Here is a 17,944-nt window from a genome sequence, read left to right on the forward strand (position 1 = left end):
GTTTGCCGAAAAAGGCAACTACGATTGTCGTAAGATGCGATTAACGGGATCGGGTGGTCAGGCTCGCTGATTTGGTTGACGCATGTCATCGTATACCAATTGCGTTGATCGATGCTCATGATGTCAATCACTGGACTGTCTGGTCCAGACTCGATTATTTACAGGCCGCCGTCATAGAGCTGGAATATGGCTGAGTGCGGCGTTAAACAACAAACAAAACATCAATATGCTTTACTCGCATATATGATACACATAGAAAGTGTGTAGCATAGCCAATTCGTACGCCACTCTACGTTAGCCGTCATGTAGCTTGAGTACTGCTGCGTGCGGCGTAAAACAACAAACACACTTAACCTCTCAAGTGAGATGACCTTGAAACCTAGAAACAATCAGCGTGAATCTTTGATTCATAGGTGGCCAGTACACCTAAGGGACGCAACTCTGCAAACTCCTTATACCACAGCGCAGTGAAGACTCGTAGAAAACAGAAAGGTATCACGTGTTTATTACATGTACGCGCACATAAACAAATAATTGACAAAGACCAAACAAAAACAACTACATATGAACGGTCATTCATTTGGTGAAGCAAATTGGGATTTAACGTGAATACGAAAAGTTAAGAGTACAGCAACCGTGTTTACCATTTTTACACGAAATGGATAAAAGTTCAGCTGAAATACTGAAAGATAATCATGGAACAGATGGAGAAACGAGTGTCCATTAAGCCCCAGCAGGACGGTCAAAGGATGACTCTAGCGATGTCCTCAGTGTACATGTGTGTGATGTCAGAGCAACGTTTAGTAGTGAGTGAGTTGGGTTTAACGCCGCTTTTAACACTATTCCAGTTATATCACGGCGTGTCAGCTTAATGTGGGAGGAAAGCCCGAAGTGATGCAGGTCTCAGACGTTTACCACTCGGTGAAACCCACGAGAACGGGTATGGTGCTGACAAACCTAGAAACATAATCGGGACGAACAGGGCAACGTTTAGTAAGATAGACTTGAGACATCGACTTATGATAAAGCAGGAATCGTATACCGTACAGTCTTATGATTATGAAAAGGTTTTTTTCGCTTATATGTTTGTTACGTTTTGATCTATTTTCTTGTTTACCAGTTTCGTTTGATGGGTCACAGGCAGCGGTGGCGTTTGCCAAGTGGTTCGATTCCCTAAATGGTTACAAGGTGTGACGCCATCCGTTGGTTCCCCTGGCGTGATATGGTTGGAAAATAGGGATACCTCAATCAGCAGCCCGCTGAGGATTCTGGCAACCAATTGCAAGTAAATTGTGGTCGTTATTGAAACAATCAAACAATCAGTTTATTACCCAAAGGTGGTACATGAGCATACAATAATCAATATAAATAATTGATAAAGATGATACCGTTAATGTGGTTACACTGTTTCATGAAGGACATTTTGTAAATGTACTGTAAAGAGTACCAGTTTCTTTACTGACTGGTGATATAGTTTTACATAGTTTAAGCAAATTTGACAAAGTTTGATATTCTATATATATAAACATCTGCACATCTAAATAAATGATGGAATTCATCTGCAATACTGTACATAAATTACAACGTCTATTTTCTTTGGGTATATTATGCCAACGACTAGTTTCAGTAGGGTCAATGTTGACCTTTGCAGCAGTAGCAGCGGTACATGTACGATTGTTCACAGGGCTCGATACCTCGGTTATATTGACACTTTCATAATTTTTCTGACGGTTATATTCTCCACCGGAGGACATACATAATAGGTGTAGGGCCTGTCCCGTATACCATTAACAGGGGTGGTGGCGGTGTTTGTTGTTTGTCGCGGCACTCAGCAATATTCCAGCTACATGACGGTGGTCTGGACCAGACACTTAGGTGATTGACATCATGAGCATTGATCCACGCAAGTGATTGACATCATGAGCATTGATCCACGCAATTGGGATACCATGACATGCATCAACCAAGTCAGCAAGCCTGTCCACCCGATCCCGTTTGTCGCCTCTTACGACAAGCATAGTCTCTTTTTACGGCAAACGTCGGTTGCTGAAGACCTATTCTAACCCAGATCTTCACGGGTCCCATTAACAATGAGATTCAACTCAAAGTGTTAGTCAAAGGAGAGCTTTGAGTATGGCGGTGTATCCGGCGTCTCTTCCGTTTTCTCTAAAACAAAATATTTATGATTTTGTCCCTTTCCCGAGTCCTCTTGTTCTATTGTGTAATACGGTGGGTCTTCAGCGCCTGTTGTGTCAGACGATTCCTGGCTGTTGTCCTGATGCGAAACATCTCCCACAGTTATGTCCCCTGCTACAACTGCATGATTATAATCATTGTTTATCACTTGCTGTCTTAATTTCAGCTTTGTTTTGTCTAGGTAGTCATACATATGTGTCGCCCCGTTCTTGGGCTTAACGTGGTCCCCCAGCCGGTCATATTCATCAACATCATTTGACGTCACTTCCGGTTCAGTCAGGTCAGAGGACGTTGCGTAGGGTGGAAGTGTGCCGATGACATCCGGAAGCTCATACGTGTGATATTCTGAACTGGCTGCGTCACTGTGTTTGTCACAGAGGGCACGTCGGTCCTGTAATATACAAAAGCTCATGCTATTCTTTGCTAGACGACCACCTCCGTGGTCTAGAAGTAGAGCGTCAAGCAATTGTAGAATGACAATTGTTACAGCAAGCAATTGTAGAATGACAATTGTTACGACAAGCAATTGTAGATTGACAGTTGTCACAACAATAAATTGTAGATTGACAATTGTTACAACAACATGTGTAGAATGACAATTGTTAAGACAAGCAATTGTAGATTGACAGTTGCTTTCATCTTAACTGTTGCGGCGCTTCGTTGCAGATACTAGCATCTTTATCAGACATGTGAGGTCTGAACGGCAAACAAAGACTGTAGATGTTGAGAAGAAATGCAAATTACACATTGATTTCCACAAAAGGCTTGATGAACAAGTCTCATCGAAACGTCGCATAAGTGTAAATAGAGAAGCTGTTATCCAAATAGGTGCTTGTTACACTTAAAGGGATGTTTTCAAGTCTTGACTGAAACTCAATTGAAACTCCGCTCTAAGTACATGCAAGAGTCATAGGTCAATTGTTTATATACTACTGGCAATCTGTTGACTCAAAAGTAAAAACTGGTAGTTTTAGGTATCGCCAAAGCGACAAGCAGCACTGAAACGTGCCAGTACTACCAGTTGGTTATTCATTGTCTAGAATCCCGTGAACATGATTATGTATACAATATACTTACATCTTCTTTGACCTTGACATCTGAAGACGTAACGTTTCCATTTGAAGACGCTCTGAAGGAACGAAACATATTATTTACTGTTATTTCAAGACAGACAAGACAGTTCATTACCTACTTTGTCATATATCGTAATCAGTGTCTCCTCCGATGAAAAAGACATTCAGAGGAAAGGTTAAGAATTCTAAAGAGGATAAGAAGACGTGAGGTCGTCACGAACTGCAAACGTGTCGGTACCATGTACATCCACGTTGGGATTCCCGAGTAGGATTGCTCCCTATGCTAGTTGTAAATCTCGACAAAGATGGATTGGACAACCAGGCTCTGTTCGGATTTGGTGTCATTGTACTCCGAATGCGTAGATCATGGTGTTCCTGGTCGATTAGTTAAAGGTGGGGTGAAATGGATTTAACGCCGCGTCTAAGAATATTGCTCTCATATAGCGACATGCATACACGTACTGACCAGTCATCATTTCGTGCTGTACCCCTGAAGTTCCGGGGTCTTCATCAACCAATGCTTGCCGTAAAAAGTGACTTTGCTTGTCGTAAGAGGCGACTAACGGGATCGGGTGGTCAGGCTCGCTGACTTGGTTGATGCATGCCCTCGTATCCCAATTGAGTGGATCGATGCTCATGATATCAATCACTTGATTGTCTGGCCCAGACCCGATTATTTACAGTCCGCCGTCATATAGCTGGAATATTGCTGAGTGCGACGTTAAACAAAAAACAAACAAACATGAGCACCACCAAGCAGGGTAACAACAAGTAACGCCTCTTCGTATGACGAAGCCCTTGATCGAATCGAAACCCTTGACTTCCGGGCAGTCGCTTTTATCCACCACACCACAGATGCGGTCTTTAATAAAAGGCCACCGTTACATAGTTACCATATCGCCTACGGCGGCGTTGAACAACATACGCTTATTCTAGACTACTTACTTCATTCGACGCCTGCAGAGACTCCAGAGGATAATAAAGGAAATGGTAAGGACCACGCCCCCTGCCACGCCCCCAATTATCCCACCCAACAGTTGACCATTTGTCCCATCCTCCAGTGCACTAACGGTGGTGTGTTCACTGAATGTAGTCCCTGTCAAGGTGAAAAAGAATTAGTCCACAGGTGTCAGACCGAGGTACATAAAAATTAGATAAGCAATTAAATTAAATCTATTTAATTTATGTGACAAAAACTGTAAGATTGGTTCCAGTAAATATCTATGGACACATATACACTTACATTTGGTTAGCTACCCCTAGTGGTTAGTAAAACACAAATTCAATGTTTTACGTGTCCCAGTTTCCGGGATTCTCTGGCCCTGAGTTTGTATCAGAGATTCGACGGGTAATGAGGTTTGTCACTATACCAACGTTCACGAGCCCGGTACACCCCCACACCCTGCGTCACATTCATCTATGACAGGCCGTGATACAACGGAATCACTTCTGTAGAGTAAACCCCTCACTCACCGTCAGAGGCCCGTGAAGATCCGGGGTAGAATAGGTCTTCGGCAACCCATTCTTGTAAAAGGCGACTATGCTTGTCGTAAAAAGCGACTAGCGTGATCGGGTTGACCGGCTCGCTGACTTGGTTGATGCATGTCATCGATCCCAATTGCATGGATCGATATTCATGATGTCAATGACTATATTGTCTGGTCCAGACTCGATCATTTACAGACCGCCGTCATATAGCTGGACTATTGCTGAGTGCGGCGTTGAACAACAAACAAACAAACAAACTCACGGTCAGAGGATGTGGTCATCTCAATGGCTCGGGTGTCCGTTCTGGGAGAGGAGGCAGGTGTATGTAACTCGGATGGGGTGCTGGTGGTTTGTGTTGTTGAAGATGGAGAGGTTGCACGTGTGGCCGTCGTAGTCGTCAAAGAATCACTGTCACCTTGAAAAGGATGCAAATAATACTGTAACAAAATCACTTTTCTCTCAAATAAAGATAACATAAACAATCTGACAGGATACATACCTATTTTTATTGTCTTAGCTGTTTCGGTCCAATATCTTAGATCAATGATCACCTTATATGCAAAAGTATTTTTAGCTTTGCTGCTAATTAGAATTAGACGACAAAATTCTAAGTTTACAAAAGTATAAGAAGAATCACAGCATTATATACTCACATATGTCGATCTTCAAGAATTGACATAACCCGATGATGAAACTGAAACACAAATGGTTCAATTATAAATTCAAGGGACCACGTTTTTCAGCAACCCATGTTTGCCGTAAAAAGTTTGTCGTAAGAGGCGACTAACGGGATCGGGTGGTCAGGCTTGCTGACTTGGTTGATGCATGTCATCATATCCCATTTGCGTGGATCAATGTTCGTGGTGTCAATCACTGAACTGTCTGGCCCAGACTCGATATTTGCCGATATTGCTGAGTGTGGCGTTAAAAAGCAAAAAAGGAAACAAACAAACAAACAAACATTATTCTATTCCATCAACGGTAAGTACCGCTCAAGGGGGGATATGATACTACAAGATAAAACTGTCCTCAACATTAAGATTTCTGTCAAAAATATCAAGGTCAACGCAATTCATCAAGAGAATTCACGTTTGCGATCATTAAATAATTATCACGTGTTACGTGTTAAATCATTTTGTGGAGTAAGAGCGTGTATGGTCGAAGTACCGCTGTGCGGCGTTAGGCAACAATCAATCATATTTCGGTCGGCGGGCGGTACCGGTAGAGTAGGCCTGCTTATTCTTTACGCCAACACCTGGTGTCCAAACATATTTTAAGTTATCCATACATATAATGTTCACCACTATGATCATCTTTTACGCACAACGGAATATACTATTTCGGGAGAAAGTCGATACTGTTTATAAACTGGCGTTGATGTTGTAGATATTACACTGAACCAATGCGTTCACTCTGACCTGTTGCATGTGGGCCTTTGTTTCCTACGCCTGGGCGGCGACTTCTCGCACGATACCGAGTCTCGATTACACTCACACTTAAACTCTGAAACCAACATCCAAGTATTAGTACAATCATGACGGGCTGAACAAAGAATGAGACTGGATCGCGATTGAACTCCCAAAATCGCATCTATTACAAACAAAGTCTGTGTAAACGTTTGTATTTTTTTTGGAACCGAAAAGCATAATTAACCCTGCCTATACAACGTGAGTGAGTGAGTGAGTGAGTGAGTGAGTGAGTGAGTTGGGTTTAACGCCGCTTTTAACAGTATTACAGTTATATCACGGCGTGTCAGCTTAATGTGGGAGGAAAGCCCGAAGTGATGCAGGTCTCCGACGTTCACCACTTCAGTGAAACCAACGAGCACGGGTATGGTGCTGACATACCTAGAAACATAATCGGAGCGAACCGGGATTCGAACCAACAATCATAGGTTTCTGGCGTGCCCAAGGGACGCAACTCTGCACAGCGAATCGCGGCGCCTTAGACGACTGGACCACCCGTGCTCCCCCCCCCCCCCCCCCCCCCCCCCACACACACACACACACACATCCACAAGTAGAACGGTTTAACGTGTCTTGTAGCAGGGGGTGGTCTTACACTCTATTAATGTGACGTATCTTTGAACTTGAACGATTTCAGATGTGTGTGCCACTTGTCTATTACGCTGAAAGCTTGTATTTGGTACCCCATCTCAATTCGGGCAACTGTCATGCCAATATCGTATGACTAATGTAATGTTGATATCGTTGAGATTTTGATCTTTTCAATGCATCTTACTTCGTGCATCTATCTTTTGTGGTTTTTAACTACAGTGATTTAAAACAATGGTAAAGTTTCTTCCGACCGTCAGGTCAGTTTTTAACTCCTTCCGAATGAAAAGAATAGTTTTGTTTGCATTATCTGCATTATCTACCGCTGCGACATGGTCTAGTGGATTGAAAGGCTACCGGAGAGCGGAGGTTTCCTGGTTGCATCGCACAAAAGGACGTGAAACGATGATATTTGATTTTACCCTGCCTAACGCTTGGCATCAGGGGAAATACATGCATACCACAAGGACTGGTCGGCTTCGAGTCAGTATACTGTGTCTGAATGGGGTATCCTTGTTGAACTGAGGCATGGTACACTATAAATCCGGGCTAGTACAAACAACCACACACGTGCACACGCGACGTTAACCTCAGTGCTGTTTATATTAATTCGTTTCCTTCTTTCAAAGTTTAATTTTGCGGATCTGTAAACCCGTCAAAAGTGACTAAGCGTTGTAAGACGGTGCCCCCAGGCATGTTGAACATCATGACATCACTTTCTCGTAGTCTCTGGCTTGTTATATCAATCACTAGCAGTCCCCTCCCACAAAAATAGATATATAAAAGAAGAAGATAAAATAAATAAATAAATAAATAAATAAATAAATAAATAAATAAATAAATAAATAAATAAATAAATAGTCTAACAAAAACAACAACAACAAAAAAACGAACATGTAAACAAAACCCAATTTTGGTACCTGCGTTGTCATAGTTTAAAGTGAAACTATTCCCGCACTCCTCAACAATGTCTTTCATTTTTGGGTCGTTCTGTCCCTCATCGAGATCCAGCTCACAGCTGTGCCCTCCACCCTTAAGGCAGAGTATGAAGCTGGAATACATAAAGTAGAAACAGCCTATAGTCACGTTCACATTATCCGGAACCCAAACAATATGGTTCATTCATTGTGCCTCAGAGTCAGTTCAGTTTAGTATATTTCTCAGAAAGACGCACCAACGGTGGTACATGAGAAAAATTATAATATTAATTCATAATATAATAAAAATATCAATATCAAGATGACAGGAGAATTGTGCAAATACATATGGGGATCAAAGGTTTCAATGAAAAATGATAGAAATAAAGTAACAAGAATCTTATACACGTTCTCTGACAGGTTTAACATTTCTAAAGATGGTATTGATGAATTTGAACAAGATTTTCAAATCATTTAATCTAATGCTGGATAAACATTTTTTTTCATTTTATACATGTTAGGCCATTCAGAGAAATCTTTAGGTATGTACATAGACCGCCACTGGAGAAGCGTGGTTCACATCTAAACAGGTAATGAAACTCGTCACCATCCTCGACCACATAAATTATACAAACGTTCAACTCTTGGGATATCAGACCGGCGTCCAGTTTCAATTGGTAAGTTATGGTTTGTGCTACTAAATGGTAAGATTGGGTTTAAACGTTTTGAGCCAGATAAAGATATTTTTCAAAGGTTATATTTTCTTAAAACATTTTATAGTACACACCTTTAGAACTATCAGTAATGGAACGTTACCAATTCTGCAGGAACTGGTCTTTCAATATTTCTTCAACTTTTAAAGCTAGCCATGAAAAACACATTAACGGGTTGTCAAATATTTCATCAGGGCCACCGTTGTCTAGTATTTTCTTGGCAATGTGGTCCATGGAAGTTTTTGACACCTTGAGATTCTATTGTTTTGTTTCTCGTTGTCATCATTATGTTATCACGGTTTTGAGTGAGTGAGTGAGGTTTTACGCCGCTTTTAGCAATATTCCAGCAATATCACGGCGGGGGACACCAGAAATGGGCTTCACACATTGTACCCATGTCGGGAATCGAACCCGGGTCTTCGGCGTGACGAACGAACGCTTTAACCACTAGTCTACCCGACCGCCCTCACGGTTTTGATGTGTACATAGTTGAAGTTAAGGATTCCACGTATTCCAGCTGATATACATAAAGATGACACTAAATTTGACGATGCTTATCAAAATCGACCCAAAGTATGATGTTAAACGGCATTAGGATAGTATAGCTGTAAACAATTTAACCCCAATTAACAATTTAATTTAAGGGGCCCGCGTCTTACAGACATATTGTCCAATATTCCTTCTCTATTCATTCATTAAGAACTAGCGCGATGAAAACTACCGGTCATCCTGCTAATAACATAAACTGCCTTTCTAGAGAAAGCATACAACTGAACATTGCATTTGACCCAAAAATTACAAAGGTTATCAAAACGTTACCGGGCTGAAACTGTGGACGAAACACAGCAAATTTTAGGTAAAAAACACGACAATGATTCCCGTATCAAATAAATCACCATCGAAAAAACATTTCTTGTTTGTTTAATTTTAGCCACCATCAACCACGGGTGTATACTGTCTTTTCACTGGCAGTTTAGATGTAATAAATTATCTTTTATTCATTGGACTAATTTCGCACTTGTTTAGATGTGTTATTATTACCTAATTGCTGTGTTTTCTAAGTCAAAATCTTGCAGTGTCATGGTGACCCCTTGTATAGCAGAGCTTCCGTCACTTGCCGGAGGGGCCACTGCCGTTGACGAGGAGGGGTAGATGAAAGTCTGGCGTCTGAGGAGCAAAGGTCATGCAGGTTACAAACAATTATCCCGTGTATAATTTGGAAGTTTTAACGTTGTACTACGGAGCCTCGTCTATTTCACAAAAATGTCCCCACGTTTCCATCATCATCATCATCATCATCCGAATTTCGAACAAATAGGACCCAAAGTTTCACTATTTAGTATTAATCACATTTGATAATCACTATTGATAATACTATTTGATGATAGCGTTACGGTTATTATAGCTAAAATTGATAGAATTTGTTATCAAATAAAACAACAATATTGGTTTTGAAACTTTTACTGCAATCAACACACAATGAATGTGACCAACCCACTTTCACAAATATGGAAACGTTTTAGCTATAAAATGTTTGAAGCCCATTTCTTGCGTCCCCAGCCGTGATATTGCAGGAATATTGCTAAAAGCGTCTTGAAAACCATACTCACCTATGCACTTTGATATACAGTAAACTACGGTTATAACGAACTCAAAGGGACTACTTATTTTAGTTCGTTATAACTGTAATTCGTTATAAGCATATATACAGTATAACAGCAGCAAATAGTCGGGACTAAAAAGTTAGTTCGTTATATCCGTTAGTTCGTTATAAGCGTGTTCGTTATAACCGTAGTTTACTGTAGGCGCATTTCACAAATTCCCAGGTAATATGGTGGTATTACATTTTGATTGCTTACCTGTTTCTGGGGTGTTGTGTTACTCCGGGGGAGGGTACCATAGAGGCCGGACCCCCAGGGACCTCGATACTCATAGCAGTGACAGGTCTCAGGCAGGTCATCACTGTTGGTACAAGGCTTAGAATAAATGCATGGGCAATGAGTTTTATTATATCACTAATATAAATGTCATTGATTATAATATGTGAACTATGGTATTTATTATAAGCTTGTTATATGACAAATGAGGTGAAATGAATTAGGACTGCATTTTTAATTTAGCATTGGTTGTTCATTCAATTTCACCGTCCTGCTCCGCGCATAGGAATATATTACGAATTTGAAAGAGACTAAGTGTTGCTACCATTGGGAAATTCGTTGTGCGCACATAATCTTGATTGAACTATCGGTAAATGAATGTGTTCAACTTTAAATCAAACATTTTATTGTAATCGTATTAAGTACTTTCGAGGGCATATGCTAAATTCAAAATTTGTCAATTTTAATCAAATATATGATTATATATGTAGGTATTATTTAAATGGTTAGCTCATTAGGCGTATATAATGAATGGTTCATTGGTGTTTAAGGGGAAATATGGTGATCACTGTTAGTCTGTTCACAGGGTACTATCTGGTTCCCACAAAACCTGAGATTGGCTGGTTTGTTGTTTTACGCCGCACTCCGCAATATTCCAGCTATATGACGGCGGTCTCTAAATAATCGAGTCTGTACCGGACAATCCAGTGATTGATATCATGAGCATCGATTCACACAATTGGGATACAATGACATGCATCAACCAAGTCAGCGAGCCTTACCACCCGATCCCGTTAGTCGCCTCTTACGACAAGCATAGTCGCCTTTTACGGCAAGCAAGGGTTGCTGAAATGGGCCTTCGTGGTTGTACACGTCCATGTTGGTACAGCGCCCTGGTGTTTCCGGTGAAGAATTCTATGCTTATTAGGAGAGCCTACGGAGCGGCGGAGTAGCCTAGTTGTTAAAGCGCTCGCTCGTTACGCCGAAGACCCGCGGTTCGAGTCCCACATGGGAACAATGTGTGAAGCCTATTTCTGGTGTCCCCCGTCGTGATATTGGTCGCATATTGATACGTGCGGCGTTAAACCGTACTCACTCAAGCACTCACTAAGAGAGCAAAATAGAGGATTGGTCGATCAGGATCGATGACTTGGTCGATTGTGTGTCATTGACCGTTGTTCATGCTCTCAGTCACTGGCTTGTTTGTCATGGGGATATAGCTGGAGTGTTGATGACTGCGGCATTTAACGACATTCACTCACTCTCTCACTAGCTTTGGATGCTTAGAATGAACAATTTATTGACGCCCCTCATTTACGTAATAAAAGGTTAAAATATATTCATATTTAGGACTTCATAATTAACAGGGTCACATTAATATCTCTGGCATAGTGAGTTTGGTTTAACGCCGCTTTTAACAGTATTCCAGTCATATCACGGCGTGTCAGCTTAATGTGGGAGGAAAGCCCGAAGTGATGCAGGTCTCAGACGTTTACCACTTCGGTGAAACCCACGAGCACGGGTATGGTGCTGACAAACCTAGAAACATAATCGGGGCGAGCGTTTCTGGCGTGATTAAGGGACGCAACTCTGCCCAGCGAATCGCGGCGCCTAAGACGACTCGGCCACCCGTGCCCCTCACACACCCGTGCCCCTCAACACACATACGTGTTGAATAGTAGTTTTACATGTGTCTTGATCGATTGAGAGACTTTTGGTTTATTGCTATTGCATTAGTTGAGGTGTCTTTAGTTGCCGTATACGGTGCCATATTAGGTTAGCAAAATATCCAATATTTTTTTTCTGGACACCTCATATGACAGGGTATTCGGCAACTAAAGACACTATCACGAATGTATTATGCCGAAAAGTTTACACTATCTGGTATCCATATCGCACATGTCATGTCAAAATGAAAACTTGACGCTTCTAACCATTGACGTTAAGGGTCAAAGAGAGACTACTATTCAAACCTTAGAGACAGACCTTGTTGATAATTTTGACTATTGCAAAGTAATGCAAAGGGTATCTGATTTTGTTTACATGTCTGTAAGTTTTCTATCGTACACTCATCACAGTGTACTTCTCACAGGCCTCCGTCATATCACGCAATATATGAAGGGCATTTCCCTCTTTTGACTTGCACCATATGTTTTAAGGCAAACAATTGATTTGCCTTTGCATGTGTTTGTGACGACTGTCACCGGTGAGACAGGATACGCTCACCTTTTCGAGAACACCTGGCATCATCACTATTTGAAAATGATTCATCATACAGAAGGAATCGTGCAATGGACTCGTATGATTATGGAACTTTTTTTATTAGCACATTGTCGAGTGCGGCTTTCAAAAACAAACAAACAATACTACAGGTATGTAGCTTTCTTAGTACAGTGAACAATTTTGAAAGTTCAAGGTTATTAAAGTTAGCTGATAGAGATCCAAACGATTAATGAGAACAATTTGCCCTTGAATGCTTTAAGAATATTATGTTATTTGAAGTGATGTATAAACGTAATGAATACTGCTATCGAAACAAAAACGATAAAACCTCAATAAGTATGTGTTTTAACGATCGATCATAACCCATTCCCCTAACTGGACGGGTCATGGAAACGACGTCGTTATCGCAATACACATGGTCACTGCCACGGGGGCTATGATTCAACACGGGACTGCGCATGCGTTTAACGGTACATATTCCCATATGCCCAGTGGCATAACGTGCTTGAAAAGTTATATGATAAAAACATTGAACACCACGCATCCAAAATTGTATATAAAATGTTACCCCCAAATGAATATCTGATTTAACCTAGATAACGCTTTCAATATGCGATTGTATTTGACAAAATCTTAATTTTCCCAAACATTGAAAGAAAAGTATTAAAATATTCTTTTTAAATCCTTAAGAATTTGTTTTAAGGAAATCAATAGTTTAATTTGTTAGTTTGATAAGTTCCTTGCACAGGAAATATGTGAATGAATATATATTTAAGAAACTAACATTTATATCATAAGTTGTATGCCTACCTAAAAAGTAAAAATGTGCTGGAGTAAAGTTCGTTTAAACAATTATCTTTTTTCAATATCAGATCTAGAGATGTATAAATACACTTCAAATTATACACGCAATTTAATACTGAAGATTCGCCACCGAAGCATCCATACCAACATGGGTGCTGTTGCAAACAGATGTACGGTGTCTGTGTGACCATAATTAATAATTCAATTATTAAAATTATTAATCAACTAGACACTTATTATTAGTATCTACACTATCGACGATATACAACTGTTGACACAATACAACTTTCCAGATTACAATAACAGCAAGACAAACGACATACATATGATTCTTAACTATTTGTTTAAGAGACTTCTTTGATAGACGTTGGAGTACTCAGTAAGGATAAGAATTTATGGATCACTTGCTTGATAACGGTGTTAGAACCTACACCGAAACGCCGCACTTAATTGTAATAAAGAAGTTGTTCATCCATAAATTCTTATCCTTACTGTTTAAGAGACGGTGAGGTTTAAAACTTAAAAAACTCAACTTTTAAGATGGAGGTGCTACAACACTTACAAATTCACTATTTTTTAAGTCAAAATTGAATGGTGAAGTACTTACGGCATATAAAGATACGTGGGTACATCTTTCCAATATGGTGTGTGGCGGAGTGTGACTGTGGTGCGCGAGTTCCCACTGGTGACTTCAAACAGGAAGTCCATCCCCGGAAACTCACTTCTCCCCCGTTGTTCTAACGCAGTGATTCATGTTTCTCGTGCCTCAATTCATTTACACACGGCACATTATTTCTTAAAGGTGTTAATTTTAAAACATTCAGTTTGAAAAAAAATTATGTATACTAGTATTTAAAGAAAAAGTTAATAAACCATCGCTTATCAAATCCCATTTATTTTGCACTGCATGAGTAAATTAATTGCTGTTGGTTATTTCATGACGAAAAAACAACTGCGTTCTGTTAAAGTTGATGTCAACATGATATTGTTCATTATCTAATATTTAGGTTCAAACGCACCGGAGGCATGACACGACATGATTGATGTCCAGACGTCACGATGAAATTGACAACCCATCGCCAGGAAATGAATATGATGTGTGCAGGTCACGTGATGCTATTGCCACCAGATACGGGACTGTCCTACGTGTGAACGCGTACTTTTGCGATAGCTCCGTCACTTGTTTGAAACTTACATGTTATGTTACATATAATGGCAAAGGAAGGTGTTTACGTAAGCTTAATAAGCGCCTTTCCTCACAGATGATTGACGTAATTGATTGTGTGCGCTGTTACGTAATGGATATATTGCTGATAAAAAAGGGTATATTACAAAAGAAGACTTACTGATGCGTTTACTGTAAAACACTTTTTTATGCATGCATTTAGAGATAAATGCTATAACTATGATAGATTCTTTCAACTTTCACTGCAATTACATTAAAAAAAGGAACTGCTTTCTGTCTGTCGCAATGACACAACTGCTTTCAGTCGAACTTCGTCACAGTGATGACCCAACATGTCTGTTTGTACACAAACGCGCTTCTCCTGCGTAGAGCAGAAGTCTTTGAGGGTGGGTTAAAAAAAATGAGAAAAAGTGTCAGCTGGAATGAGTGAGTGAGTTTGGTTTTACGCCGCTTTTAGCAATATTCCAGCAATATAACGGCGGAAGACACCAGAAACAGGCTTCACCTATTGTACCCATGTACGAATCGAACCCGGGTCTTCGGCGTGACGAGCGAACGCTTTTACCACTAGGCTACCCCCACAGCCCCCTTGTGGTCAAACTACGTTTAAGTGTTCTGTCAGGGTAAGGAGATTTCAATGACAAAACATAGGTACATACAATTCCTCATCTAATATACCAGCAACATAAAGACTACGTGCACAGGTTTGTTTGTTTGTTTGTTTGTTTTTTAACGCCGCATTCAGCAATATTCCAGCTGTATGAGGCCGGTCTGTAAATGATCGAGTCTGGACCAGACAATCCTGTGATTGACATCACGAGCATCGAGCCACGCAATTGGTATCGATGACATGCATCAACCAAGTCAGCGAGCCTGACCACCCGATCCCGTGAGTCGTCTCTTACGACAAGCATATTCGCCTTTTACGGCAAGCATGGTTTGCTGAAAACCTATTCTATCCCGGATCTTCACGGGTCCAGTGCACAGGTAAATGTCGAGGTAACCGACAAAAGATGACAAGATAGGATAAACTGCATGAGAGATTTATTGAAAAGATCATTAGGCACAGCAATAGGCAAAAGGTGCCCGGACGTGCCTGTCAATGTGTCAGAAGTAGTCTTATGGCGGGACGTCGTGGTCGAATCTCTCGCTGACGTAGGTGGTTCAGGACTGACTGAGTGGATTCTGCTGTGGTCTGGGCAGTGGTCACGGCGGTCTGGGGCCTTTTACGGAGATGGCGACACGCATCCACCGGTCATGTGCGGACATCGTCACACGTAGACGTCCGGGATGGGGACGGTCTTGACGTCACTGCTGATTCTGATTTTTCACATCGGCGGTGAAATGGCGTTTCTGTGCAGTAGAAACAGTTAACCAGCTACCTTGACATTCCAATGGCCTGATGACGTGTTTGTCGTGGTGTGAACGACGGAATGTCCAAAGAGTGGGCTTTTAAAAGGGAAAGAAACTGGTGGCCCGGATGAGCTGCCTCAGCTGGTGCGTGCCCCAAATACAACAATGGTTTCCATGTGCTCGTGTCGTTGTCCGTGACGTCACAAACTGATGGCCCGGATGAGCTGCCTCAGCTGGTGCGTGCTCCAAATACAACAATGGTTTCCCTGTGCTCGTGTCGTTGTCCGTGACGTCACAAACTGATGGCCCGGATGAGCTGCCTCAGCTGGTGCGTGCTCCAAATACAACAATGGTTTCCCTGTGCTCGTGTCGTTGTCCGTGACGTCACAAACTGATGGCCCGGATGAGCTGCCTCAGCTGGTGCGTGCTCCAAATACAACAATGGTTTCCATGTGCTCGTGTCGTTGTCCGTGACGTCACAAACTGATGGCCCGGATGAGCTGCCTCAGCTGGTGCGTGCTCCAAATACAACAATGGTTTCCATGTGCTCGTGTCGTTGTCCGTGACGTCACAAACTGATGGCCCGGATGAGCTGCCTCAGCTGGTGCGTGCTCCAAATACAACAATGGTTTCCCTGTGCTCGTGTCGTTGTCCGTGACGTCACAAACTGATGGCCCGGATGAGCTGCCTCAGCTGGTGCGTGCTCCAAATACAACAATGGTTTCCATGTGCTCGTGTCGTTGTCCGTGACGTCACAAACTGATGGCCCGGATGAGCTGCCTCAGCTGGTGCGTGCTCCAAATACAACAATGGTTTCCATGTGCTCGTGTCGTTGTCCGTGACGTCACAAACTGATGGCCCGGATGAGCTGCCTCAGCTGGTGCATGCTCCAAATACAACAATGGTTTCCATGTGCTCGTGTCGTTGTCCGTGACGTCACAAACCACTGATGGCCCGGATGAGCTGCCTCAGCTGGTGCATGCTCCAAATACAACAATGGTTTCCCTGCGCTCGTGTCGTTGTCCGAGACGTCACACAAGATGGTATGTTGAATCTGTTTGAGTCACACTTGTCTGTGTTTACATCACTCATCATTCCATATTTCCATCTGATATTTATTTCGATTTTTGATATCGACAGTTTCTTTTTGAGGCCGGTAAATATCATTGATGTAAATGCCGTAACTCTACAGCGTCACATAAACTCACCTGTGATATAAGATGTCACGCTCGGTCAAATGTCAAGGCCAATGTCCATAGCTCAAGGTCAGGATCGCCGAAGCAGCACGGCGATATCACGACAAGAAGATACCCGCTGAAGTTCGTTAAACATAAAAGGTCAACGCTGACCCCAAACCCGTTAATCCGGGATGTACAGCTCCCGATGAAATCGCCACGGAATGAACGACGTCATGATTATATTCGGAGGATTGGACTTGACATTTTAGACGTCAAAAATAATAATCCTCCGGAAAGCAGGATGTCCAAAATAACGGGTCCGGACATATGGAACTGAACTTAAATTGAATGGAATTGAATTTACATATATTGTAAGTGATTCCGTGACATTTGACCAAATAACTGTTTAGCCAAGCCCACTAACAGAGAACTGTTTCCTGATTGGCTGGTAATAGAATGGGCGGGGTGTTATTGCGCGGAACGATCTCACTGAGTTTGTACTGTAGTCTACAATATTTTGTTTTAAGCTTTTCATGATAAAATAAGCAGTCGGTGAAGGTAGCATTGCTGACGTATTTATATATAAGAATTGACTTTAATATGATGATGCGTTTAAGGAGTACATGTATGTTGTATAAGGTAACACCTGGTGTGCACACGCGTAAATATGTTCACAGGTCCACAGACGCCAACATCGGTAGAGAATATTAGTAGATATATGTTTACTGATGGCCTGATTTAGCTGTAATCGTAACCCGCCCGTGTACACTGTTTACACATGGTTGGGGGCCACGGGTGGCCCAGTCGTTTAAGGCGCCGCGATTCGCTGTGCAGAGTTGCGTTCCTTGGGCACGCTAGAAACCTATGATTGTGGGTACGAAT

The 17,944-nt window shown here is 41.7% G+C and overlaps 1 protein-coding gene across 1 annotated transcript; it reads right to left on the reverse strand.

The window, feature by feature from the left end:
- Positions 1–1,410: 1,410 nt before the first annotated feature.
- LOC139445767 (uncharacterized) lies at positions 1,411–14,032 on the reverse strand. Its single transcript, XM_071226978.1, has 10 exons — positions 13,953–14,032; positions 10,301–10,403; positions 9,483–9,608; positions 7,732–7,862; positions 6,176–6,260; positions 5,411–5,451; positions 5,020–5,172; positions 4,215–4,365; positions 3,274–3,325; positions 1,411–2,587 (listed from the first exon to the last, which is right to left on the reverse strand). The coding sequence occupies exons 1-10, from the start codon at positions 13,975–13,977 to the stop codon at positions 2,111–2,113; spliced, it is 1,344 nt and encodes a 447-aa protein (XP_071083079.1). The 5' UTR covers positions 13,978–14,032; the 3' UTR covers positions 1,411–2,110.
- Between the last annotated feature and the right edge of the window lie 3,912 nt (positions 14,033–17,944).

This window comes from Haliotis cracherodii, unplaced genomic scaffold, assembly GCF_022045235.1.
Source record: "Haliotis cracherodii isolate W230 unplaced genomic scaffold, xgHalCrac1.p SCAF_6, whole genome shotgun sequence".
Taxonomy (NCBI): domain Eukaryota; kingdom Metazoa; phylum Mollusca; class Gastropoda; order Lepetellida; family Haliotidae; genus Haliotis; species Haliotis cracherodii.

Excerpts from the sequence above, each read along its gene's own strand:
- LOC139445767 (XM_071226978.1), bottom strand. The coding sequence starts at position 13,977 with ATGTACCCACGTATCTTTATATGCC. Across the intron at positions 9,609-10,300 it reads ACACAACACCCCAGAAACAG|ACGCCAGACTTTCATCTACC; the intron begins GTAAGCAATCAA and ends TTTGCTCCTCAG. Across the intron at positions 5,173-5,410 it reads ATTCTTGAAGATCGACATAT|GTGACAGTGATTCTTTGACG; the intron begins GTGAGTATATAA and ends ATCCTTTTCAAG.